This window comes from Ctenopharyngodon idella, chromosome 7, assembly GCF_019924925.1.
Source record: "Ctenopharyngodon idella isolate HZGC_01 chromosome 7, HZGC01, whole genome shotgun sequence".
NCBI lineage: Eukaryota > Metazoa > Chordata > Actinopteri > Cypriniformes > Xenocyprididae > Ctenopharyngodon > Ctenopharyngodon idella.
In genome coordinates, this window is record NC_067226.1 from 4,304,542 (window position 1) to 4,316,773 (window position 12,232).

The 12,232-nt window shown below is 36.8% G+C and overlaps 2 protein-coding genes across 14 annotated transcripts in view; both read left to right on the forward strand.

Annotated features, from left to right (window-relative positions):
* The window catches only part of plekha7b (pleckstrin homology domain containing, family A member 7b), a 132,289-nt gene that overhangs the window by 86,282 nt on the left and 33,775 nt on the right, over nt 1-12,232 (forward strand). For 11 of the 13 annotated variants that reach the window (XM_051901700.1, XM_051901703.1, XM_051901709.1 and 8 more), the window contains 3 exons: nt 1,580-1,755; nt 7,127-7,570; nt 10,986-11,520. In XM_051901700.1, the coding sequence (XP_051757660.1) occupies nt 1,580-1,755; nt 7,127-7,570; nt 10,986-11,520 (1,155 nt within the window). The remainder of the gene's footprint in view (nt 1-1,579; nt 1,756-7,126; nt 7,571-10,985; nt 11,521-12,232) is intronic. The other 2 variants (XM_051901701.1, XM_051901711.1) reach the window with 1 other exon arrangement.
* The window catches only part of sox6 (SRY-box transcription factor 6), a 252,272-nt gene that overhangs the window by 30,983 nt on the left and 209,057 nt on the right, over nt 1-12,232 (forward strand). The window lies entirely within an intron of this gene.

Here is a 12,232-nt window from a genome sequence, read left to right on the forward strand (position 1 = left end):
AAGAGGTGTTTAGAACGTCGATAACCCGGGGTTAAAGGGATAGTTCGCCCAAAAAAAATGTTTATGTTTATCTGCTTACCCCCATGGCATCCAAGATTTAGGTGACTTTGTTTCTTCAGTAGAACACAAATGATGATTTTGAACTCCAACCGTTGCAGTCTGTCAGTCGTATAATGCATGTCAATGGTAACAAAATCTATGAGAGTAAAAAAAAAAAACATGCACAGACAAATCCAAATTAAACCCTGCGGCTTGTGACGACACATTGATGTCCTAAGACACTAAACGATCGGTTTGTGCGAGAAACCGAACAGTATTTTTGATGTAATAAAACCATGTTTTTTAGTGGTTTACTTCCATTTGTATAAAAACTGTTGTACTACAGGCACCATGTTTAAACTACGCCAGAGCGCGTACACACCTCACGCACCAGATGCCGTGCACGCGCTCAAGGCAGTTGGACATAGTGGTGTATTAGAAGTAAAAAATGATATAAATACTGTACGGTTTCTCGCACAAACTGATCGTTTCGTGTCTTAGGACATCAATGTGTCATCACAAACCGCAGGGTTTAATTTGGATTTGCCTGTGCATGTTTTTTTTAATCTCATAGATTTTGTTACCATTGACATGCATTATACGACTGACAGACTGCAACGGTTGGAGTTAAAATCATCATTTGTGTTCTACTGAAGAAACAAAGTCACCTACATCTTAGATGCCCTGGGGGTAAGCAGATAAACATCAAATTTTCATTTTTGGGTCAACTATTCCTTTAAGCGCAGTGTGCAAAGCCCTTTTGTCTCACAATTGTGACTTTATTTCTCGTAAGTGCTATTTTATACCTGCACTGCACAGCACAACTGTTTTAAACACTGATAATAAGAAATGTTTCTTGAGCACCAAATCAGCATATTAGAATGATTTCTGAAGGATCATGTGACACTAATGGCTGCTGAAAATTCAAAATAGAGAAGTTTTTTTTTAAAAAAAATTGTAATAATACTTCAAAATATTACTGTTTTACTGTATTTTTGATCAAATAAATGCAGCCTTGGCAAGAATAAGAGGCTTCTTTCAAAAACATTTAAATATCTTGCTGACCCAAAAAGTTTGAATGGTTGCATACATCTCACAGGTGAGACTTTCTATCTCACGAAGTATAAAGTTTATTTTGCATTCTCACAATTACATATTTTTTTGTGCTCTGCATAATGGGCTTCCATATTCTAAAGCATAAGTCTTACTGTAGTGCAACAATTACTTTTCAACAAAAGTCTCAAATGCTTGCACAGTACCTGTTACACTAGTGCAGATCATTTGACAGAAGTGCATGTAATTCTTTTGTTACGATGATAATGCAGTTATCATTGGTCGGTAATCATCTTACAGGCCATTTCCTCTGCTGAGATTAACAAAGTAAACAAATCAGTTCAGCATGACTTCTTAGCTTGCTACAGATACAGTGGTGCTGTTACAGCAATACTGGTTCCCGCTGGTCCGGGGCCTCACATGCACGTGCAACCTCTATACATGGTCACAGCTGATGGTCCCCTCTGTATCTCTGTCTCTTCAACAGGCCTGCCACACAGGAATGCGCTCCTACATTTACAATAAGAATTCTCTGATTGGCTCGCAGGCCGAGCACTGTGGCATGAGGACATACTTTTTCAGCGCCGACACACAAGAAGACATGAATGGCTGGATCCGGGCCATGAACCAGGCCGCACTGATGCAAAGCCATGGCGTGAAGAGGTCAGTCACCTCCTGCTGCTGCAACAACTCTCCTCTCAGGGCTGGTGTCTAGAAACAAAATCAGTGTCTAAGAAACCTGGACTATATGTTCCATTAAAAACAATAGGATAACCCTTACTTTTTTTTAAACAATTTTATTTTCCAGACATAAAACAGAGAAGGAACAACAGGCAGCAAGTGTGTTTTAAGTAATTTGGATGGATTTCAAAATCATCCAAGATACATAAAAATACTTATATATATATATTTTGATGTATAGGAGCATTTATTAGGTGTTTTCAAATCTGCTATATACAGGTGCTGGTCATATAATTAGAATATCATGAAAAAGTTCATTTTTTTATTGTAAATTATTTTTAAAAATGAAACTTTCATATATTCTAGATTCCCTACATGTAAAGTAAAACATTTCAAAAGTTTTTTTTTTTTAAATTTTGATGATTAGAGCGTACAGCTCATGAAAGTCCAAAATCCAGTATCTCAAAATATTAGAATATTTCCTAAGATCAATCAAAAAATGGATTTGCTAAACAGAAAAGTTCAAGTTCTTTAAAGTATGTTCATTTGTGCACTCAATACTTGGTCGGCAGCACATATTACAGCAAATGACTTGCTCCTAGCACAAATTACTGCATCAGTGAAGTGTGGCCTGAAAGTGATCAGCCTGTGGCACTGCTGAGGCACTATTGAGCCTTCAGATCATCTGTATATTGTTGGATCGACTGTTTCTCATCTTTCTCTTGAAAATATCCCATAGATTCAGGTCAGGCATGTTGGCTGGCCAATAAAGCACAGTAATATCATGGTCAGCAAACCACTTGGAAGTGGTTTTTGCACTGTGGGCAGGTGCTAAAGTCCTGCTGGAAAAGGAAATCAGCATCTCCATAAAGCTTGTCAGCAGATGGAAGCATAAAGTGCTCCAAAATCTCCTGGAAGATGGCTGCATTGACTTTGCACTTGATAAAACACAATGGACCAACACCAGCAGACATCACGGCCCCCCCAAATCATTACTGACTTCAGAAACTTCACACTAGACTTCAAGCAGCTTGGATTCTGTGCCTCTCCAGTCTTCCTTCAGACTCGGGGACCATGATTTCAACATGAAATGCAAAATTTACTTTTATCTGAAAAGAGGACTTTCGACCACTGTTCACTGTCCAGTTCTTTTTCTCCTTAGCCCAGGTAAGATGCTTCTGACATTGTTTCTGTTTCAGAAGTGGCTTGGTAGTCCTTTTCCTGAAGATGTCTGAGTGTGGTGACTCTTGATGCGCTGACTCCGGCTTCATTCTACTCATTGTGAAGCTCTCCCAAGTGTTTGAAATGGCTTTACTTGACAGTATTCTCAAGCTTGCGGTCATCCCTGTTGCTTGTGCACCTTTGCCTACCCAATTTCTTGCTTCCAGTCAACTTTGCATTTAATATGCTTTGATATTTCACTCTGTAAACAGCCACCCCATTCAGTAATGACCTTCTGTGACTTATTCTCTTTGTGGAGGGTGTCAATGATTGTCTCCTGGACCATTGCCAATTCAGCAGTCTTCCCCATTAGTGTGGTTTCAAAGAACAAGAGATACCCGGAATTTATACTGTAGGGATGGTCATTTAATGAAACTCAAATGTAAATATTCTAATATTTTGAGATACTGGATTTTGGACTTTCATTAGCTGTACGCTCTAATCAACAAATTTAAAAAAAAAAAAAAACTTTTGAAATGTTTTACTTTACATGTAGGGAATCTAGAATATATGAAAGTTTCATTTTTTTAAATAAATTACAATAAAAAAATGAACTTTTTCATGATATTCTAATTATATGACCAGCACCTGTGTGTGTGTGTGTGTGTGTGTGTGTATATATATATATATATATATATATATATATATATATATATAAGTCCTGCATGGTCCAGTCAAACCCCAGTGGATTTCATCCTTACAAGTTCTTGTTATTCTGTCTCGGAAATATGACACATTAAAAAGTTAAATAATTATGAAAGCCATTAGCCATTTAAAAAATAGCTCAAGATTTTAGACATGCGAGTCTGAAAAAATGCCCAGTATTAATTCTTCTTTCCTCTCCACTCACTCTCGAATTTCCTCGATTTAACCTTCATTATACTTTATATTCCTAATCCTCTAATACTGTGTTTTATTTGTGGCCTTTATATAGGCTAATGTAAGGATTGATATTTCCTATTATTTCATGCACAACAGAAGTGAAGTAATCTTAAATGGATAGTTAAGTCATCATTTAAATCATCAAGGGAAAATTAAGTCATCATTTACTCACCCTGGTGTCGTTCTAATGCCGTATTTCCTTCATTCATTTTATGGACCACAAAAAGATAATGTTTAAAAATGTCCTGCTCGTGCTTGTCCATACAATGGCAGTGAATAGCGACCAGCATCAAGCTTTTTCAAAAAGGATGATCCCATGAATGATCCCATGCGACACATGCTGAATATTCCAAGTGTTCTGAGGGTATACGAAACAAATCAAAATTTAATGTATTATTTAACTAAATTCTTGACCTTTACCGTCAGTCTTCTCTGCACGACTGCATGACGTGCACGTTCCCGAGACTCTATTAGCGCCGCAGTTTGCTCTGTCTCGCCCAGAAAAAGCTCACAGGTTGTGAGAATTTAATGTGATGAACTTAGATTAGGTCAAGAATTTAGTTAAATAATGCATTAGATTTAAGTTTGTTTTTCACCAAACACTACCATATACCCCCAGAACACATGGAATATTTAGCATGTGTCGCATGGGATCATTCTGTGATACTTTTGCGTCTTTTTTTAAAAAGCTTGATGTTGGTTGCTATTTACTGCCATTACATGGACGAGCGGGACTTTTTTTTTTTTTTTTTAATTCTCAGTAAACGATGATTTTATTTTCATTTTAGGGTGAACTATCCCTTTAACTGGTTTCTGCACTACTTCTATATTTAATCAGACTCATTGAGGCTGTCCAATGACATCACAACAGCCGACGTTCAGGGTTATAGCTTGAATTTAACCCTTGACTATGCTCTATTCATTTCTTACTCAGGAGGCTGGCAACACAAGTCCATGCAAAGTGGTTGTCTTTCGGTGTGTACCAAAGTTTGGTAAAATCTGACTTGCAAATTCACGAAGCACAAAGATATTAGTTTTATAGCGGACCTAAACATCACCTAAAGTTAAACATCACATAAGAAGCTTTTGGCTGAATTCAAAGCACACACAAATTCAAAGTTTGCATGGTTTGCATTATTGTATGGGCTGAAGTAATTTTGTCCACTCAGTGACTGCAGCTTTTACTCTTTGTGCTAACTTGGTTGTGTATTTGAAATAGCTACTTTTTAAAAAGTCATTTTGGGGATTTTTTTTTTTTTTTGCCCAAAAATGATTGGATCCTTTTAAGATATGAATTTTGAATCCAAATAAAGCATTTCAAAACTTCTTAAGTTACTTGTAGATGTGTTCTAGTGATTTAAGCTCATGTCTGATCCACAGATCAGGGGTACAGCAAAAGCAGTGTGGTATTCTCGCTCACCTGCTCTTTTTGTGCTGGTGCAGAGGCACAGTGCCATAGTTGTGGACACTTTGACACTGCAGCTCTGAGGAGGAGTATCACTGCGGCACGCTGCAGGCAGTTGACTATGGGCCGCCGGCCCAAACACAGCACTCAGACTGGGGCGTGATGTTAGTGTGCTGCCCCCATGCTCTTCACTTACATTAGCGCAGAGAGGGTTTGTCCTTAGGGCTTTCCTTATAGCTGGGCTTTTATAGTGTACATAAAAAAGAGGAGTAGGTGGTTAATAACCATGAAGGTGGTTTATAACGTTGTTTATGGTTGGTTGGACTAGTGTAGTGGCTGTATTTGTTGTACTTTGTAGGCAAAGGCTTTTACACAAGCATGTGGATTGTTGGCAGTGTTGCTATTCTTGCCATTCTGATGCCAGACCAGAGGGGTGAGATGTCACATTTAGTGCTGCTGTACTGTATTTAATTGACCTTCTTCTGTAGGCCCTTAGTTTATTTGAAGGAGATTTTGGATGTAATATAACAGCACCATCTAGTGATATATTCACATTATTGCATGTGAAGATTGCAGCTGTATAAATTTGATTTATAGTGTTTTGATGCATTTCAGATCTCCTTTTGTTTTTGTTAGTTTCACTTTTAAATGCTTCATTCAAATGTGTTTTAAATATTACTATTACAGATTTAGACCATTGGGCTGATCTAATAAAGCAAACGAGTAGCTGAAATTAATTAATTGTGATTATAAATTATATATTTGTATTAATTATGTTAAATTTATTAATTAATTATGCCATATCTGGTCAAATTATAATAAATTATCAGGTTGTGCTACCTATGTATCACCTGTTTAAAGGAATAGCTCATCCAATAATGATATTGAATATTGATAATAATTATTGTCATTATTTACACGTCTTTTGAAGCCAAAATGTCTTCCTTTGAGCACAAAAAGATTTAGGGTTGCTGAATGCCCAAGCTGCTCTTTTCCATAGAATGAAAGTCAGTGGTGACCACAGTTGTCAAACATATTCAAGGCATATTTTTAAATTTTCTTAGATTTCGTCTTCACAGAGTGATCATATACAAGACAGTTTCTACAAAAATATGAAGCAGCACAACTGGTTTCAACATTGATAATAAGAAATGTTTCTTAATCACCAAATTAACATATTAGTATGATTTCTGAAGGATCACGTGACACTGAAGACTGGAGTAATGGCTGCTGGGAATTCAGCTTAGCATCAAAGGAATAAATTACATTTTAAAATATATTAAAAAATATATTTTTAAGTTGTAATGATATTTCTACAACATTACTGTTTTTACTGTATGTTTGTTTAAATAAATACAACCTTGGTGAATATTATTTGGAGAGTCTTATTTCAAAAGCATTAAAAATCTCCAAATTTATGGACAGTTGTGTATAAAATATATAGGTGTGTGAGTTATATGGGCTACTTTTATGATGCATTTATGGTACATTTTTGTCCTTTTTGGAGCATGACAGTCCCTCGTACCCTCCTCTTTCATTCTGTAGAAGAAAGCAGCTCTAAATGGTAAAATATTCTTTTGATGATCCACGAAAGAAAGAATGCCATATACGTTTAAAACATTAAATGAAAATAGATTTAGTTAACTATACATTCAGTTCAAGGTCAGTTATCAGCACATTGAGTTGTAGATTTAGTCAGAATTAATTCAAAAGTCTAAACTCATTTCTGTCCTTTTGCTTCCTAGCATACATCAGAAATAAGTCTAATAAGTTACAGGTCATTTGAAGCTTAAATATGAACTATATTTATTTTCTACTGTTAAATAACTCCCTTTCGCTCCACAGAGAGACTGAAAGAAGCTCCAAACCTGAGCAGCATGCAGTCCCTCAGACCAACCATTTCAGCAGCAGCATCAAAAGCTCCTCCCAGGCCGAGGGCCTCCAGCAGTCAGCTCATGTGGAGGTGGCAGAACTGAGGCTGGAGCGAGATGGGGAGGAGTGCTACGTTTACAGCAAGGAAGTCTCGGAAGATCCTGTTAAAACCATTTCCCCTGGAGAGATGGAGATGGAGGGGCTTTCCCAATCAGGTGCCCATTCACGCCCGCCATCCACGGCACCCACTCACAGGAACGGGCTGCCCTCCTCAGGCATGCCCCCTGATCAGAACGGGAACATGGTGTATAAGAGGGGTCTCGTCCCCCGTACAGACACAGAGAAAAAAGTACAAAGGAAAACTGCACTGGCTCAGGTCGAGCACTGGGTGAAGGTGCAGAAAGGAGACCCCAAAAGGTCAGTTTTGTTTGTGTAGACAACCTTATTTGCGCTGTAATGGGGAAAAAAATCCTGGAAAACCATACAGGGTTGTGTGTAATATGCTCATTAAATGATGTAACATTGAGAACTCAAGCCATTGTAGGATTCTGTATCCATATAGTTTCTTCTTATAAAGGAGCTCCCTCTAGTGGTTGTGATAAAATCACACTGAATATTAAAGGGAATGTTCTGTGTTCACTGGGAATTCTAGCAACAGCATTCTGGTTACTACTGAAAGTCCTCCCTATGTTTGCAAAAAACAAAAATGACATTTACATTATTGCACTTAGAATAAGAGCCAGTCTCTTTAAAAAGCACCTTTATATTAAGTTTTTTTTTTTCCCCCACTGAAATGTATGTGTAATATATATTAACTATATCTATAATATATATAGTTAATAATAACATATATTATATTCTATTCTATTATTATTTTTATGACTTTATTAGTATATTAATAATAATTTAAATATTATGTTTTCAAGTAGGGCTGTGCGATTAATCCTTTTTTTTTTTTTTTTTTTTTTTCGATTTTGGTTTCCAACGATTATGAAAACGAGATAATCAAGGTAAAATGATTATTGTGCCACTGCCACATTCAGCGGTGCGCTTTCGATCCTCCCTAAGCCAAACTTAACATCTAAATCAGATGTGGAACACGTTTGGTATTAAAAAGTGTTATTAAAAGTGCATTAAGCCACGAAAGAAACACTGTGCGGCTTTCTGTGTGCATGTGAGTCAGAGCCGAACGTGGATAAGCAAATGGGCTTTGGATACACGCTTAAATGCTCAAATAAACTATACACAAAAATGTCAAAATGATTTTGCGAGTATTTGTGTAAACAGTCTGTGTTGTCACAAATACACAGTTAAGAAAGAAAACACGCGTGTAACAGTATATTCAGGGTTCCTACGCAGTTTGGAAAAGTATGGAATTTGATTTGAGTAATTTCCAGGTCTGGAAAAATATTTGTGTTTCCAGACTATTGGCTCTATTCAGTTTTCTAATTTATCATACCTGCAAACTAGTCACTTTTTGGCGAAATTAGCCGTTTTGAATCAAAATACGTCATTTATGTGAATCGTTTTGAGCCGAAGAGTTTTTTTTCAGGGTGAGTGTGTGTGTGTGTGTGTGTGTCACAAGATTCTCATAAGAATAGAAAATGGGCTACTTTCCCATAGACTGGAGTGAGTCTCGATCTTTCTTGGTGCTCTGTGGCGTGACAGACCGCTGTAGTGCTCGTGAACCAACCATCTCTTCCGCTTTACTAGTTACAACACAAAATAAACATGAATGAACATCCTCAGATATGTTGAAAGATACAGTACAACTTACCAAAATCTGTATCATGTCACATGTAATCGATCAATCAGTGTTTCAACCGCAGAAAGGCGTCAATAAAACAGCTTGTAAAAAAAAAAAAAAGCCATTCAATGTCCAAAAACTCATTATTCAGCTACAAAAATGAACTTCAAGAGGAGCAGTTTGCTAAATATATGCACTATAGGCTATTGCATATTCATTGTATTTGTACTTAACATGTACTTTGATATTGAATGTATAAATCCGTTTTAAGACACCCACGATTTAAATGTTTAGGCCTACATAAAAAAAAGAGTAGAAAAATAATTGTTATTCAAAATTTATTATAATGTTATAATAAAAACTTCCTTATGTGTAATTTAGCCTATATGTAAGTAGCTTACAAATCAATTTTAACCTAATATTATAATGATGTAAACTGTCAGACTGCGCTTGTGTAGGCTACTCGTCCTCGTAGGCTACTCTATAGAAATGCTTCGATAACAACAGCCAATACCGACAACAGAGCAAACACTGACCAGAATGGATAAATCACAGAACAATGTCTATAAAGTAAATGTATCGAATTAATAGACCAATTAAATATTTACGCCTATGTAGCGAGTGGTATGGTCGGAAAGGGAAACAAACTAAGTCACTATGCCACCCTGTTAAACGGAATATATTAGTACATGTAGATTAATCCCCAACAAAAGTCACACAGGTACATGGTTTTAAGAAGAGAAGGGCCTAGATGTGAATACTAAATACAAAACTTTATTTCAACAATCAAACACTAATTTAAAAATCACTAAAAAACTGTAGGACCCGGACTACAAACATGAAGCAGAGAAAACACAGAAAAGGAGACAGAGGCTTACCAATGGCAGAAATCGTTTGGAAGGAGGTCTGGAAATTTGAGTATGGAAAAGTATGGAATTTTGAAATGGAAAATGTGTAGGAACCCTGTATATTGGATCCGTGCGCTAGCTCTTAAAGTGACAGCAGCCTAATAAACTGCTATCTGTCATTAATGATATTCAACAACAAATGACAAAGGAAGATCACTCACTGATCTTTACTGAATATCTTAACTAGCTTTAAAAAGGATTAATCTATATTTAATGTATACAGTAAAAGTATGAAGTGGTGTTTTACATGAGATTATTCAATTTCTGTTGTATGGCTATTACTTAAATGAATACCACTGTTAGTACATCTTCTTGAAAAACTTAAAACACTTTTTAATTTGTATATTTGCTCTGTTGTATTTATTTGTCCATTTTGTTTGTAATTAGTTTCTTAGTTCTTATTGGATTGTATTTTACTTTTACTTTTGTAATTGTTTTGAAGACTTTTACTTACATTAGTTAGCCTAGTTTTTTGCTGAAGTATCGATAATTTAAAAAAAAAAAAAAGTAAAATGACTCGTATCGTGAAATAAGACTTTGATTGTATCGCCCACCAGTGTTTAAATAACCGTGATTTCAATATTGACCAAAATAATCATGATTATTATTTTTGCCATAATCAAGCAGCCCTATTTTCAAGTATTGTAGTATTATTCATTATTATTATTATTATTATTATTATTATTACAAAAAAAAAGAAAGAAAGAAAAAAAAAAAAAGCCCTTACAAAAAGAACCAGCCTCTAGAAAACAAACAAAAAAACATCTTTGTATTAAACATAGCACTTTCCCTAAAGGTTTTTCCCCCCTGAAATTTATATCTGTAGCATATATTAAAATTAAAGATCAAATTGATCAAATATTAAATATCTATAACATATTAAAATGTTCTTATTTGTGTTATTTTATTAGAATAATAAATAAGAATAGTAAATATTACATGATCAAATATTAGATAATAAAATATTAATTATTGTATGTATTTATTTATTGATTATTATTATTATTAATTTAATTTGCAGATCAAAATGTTTCTCAGCTCAGAATAAAACCATTTTAGGGAGAAAAAAAAAAAAAAAAAGAGTAAATGGTTTTCTATAAATATTGTGTACGTATTGCATATGTATGCTAATTGACAGAGGGCAGAAATATTAATAATAAAAACCTTAAAATTACAGCCATCCCACTGCTGAGTACACCCTACCCAGACGGACGCCGCCTCTTCAGCCTAAGTCCGTCATGATGGAGACGTACCAGTCATTGCCAAAGACCACTCGCCACCACTCCGGAGGCAGTTCCCCCCCAGTGCCCCGCAACCTGCCTAGTGACTACAAGTATGCCCACGACCGTCTCAGTCACTTTCGTATGTCCACTGATGAGCGTTTGGCCACTAAAGAAGGCATGGTGTGGCAGCTGTACGAGTGGCAGCAGCGCCAACAGTTCCGCCACGGAAGCCCCACCGCGCCAGTCTACACCGGGCCTGACTACATGGACACATCTGGCTTCAGGGTCACTCTGGAAATGCCACGATCCATATCTGTGCCCCCATCACCATCTGACATACCCCCATCTGGGCACCCTTCCAAGTCCTTGTCCCCACGCAGGCCCCACACTCCCGCTGACAGGGTGACGGTGCGCCCGCTGGATGACTTCGCCATCGTGGACACACCCAGTTTGGGTTCTCCCAGAGGAATATGTTCCCAGATCTCAAAGGTAGGGAATGTCAAGCAGTTCACATAATCTCACAAATTTTAAATTAGTTGTGGCAAGTTCTTCTCTTTGTTCAGACCACAGGAGTTTTGACCACCAAAGGCGTAAAGGGTTATGGGAAAACTGAGTTTCCCTCTACTCAGGCTTTGATTTGGACTTTGTGACAGGATTCACACAGTCTTCACTCAGGGTTTGACTCCCAGGTGCAGAGGGTGTGTCTAAAGAGAGCGTTTTTGTTTATGTGTGTTGCTGAAGTTGCTTGTGTGACAAATAGTAGCATCTGCCGGCTACACCCCCCCACATGAGAGCGCCGCTCCCAGCGGCGCATTCACACGCGGCAGCAGTCACAGAAGCCTCTGTGCCTCTTACAAGTTAACATACTGTCACGACCATTTCTGCTCTGCGTACGCTGGGACTCGTGTGAACTCACTAATTACATGCCTCCAACAGAAAGATTCACAGAAGCTGTCAAATAACAGATAGAAAAACACAGCTTCAGTCAGTGTGCAGTGATGCCACAAAGAATATCTCAGAGGAATCTAAAAATCTGAGACTAGTGAAAATGCTTTCATTATTGTTTCATTACATATTATATCAGCATAACAATTGACATAACAATTATGAGATTAAAATTAACATTTAATTTCAGAATGGCTTAACACAATGGTTCTCAAACTTTTTAGAGGGGCATACCCCCTGAAGCATTTAACATCTT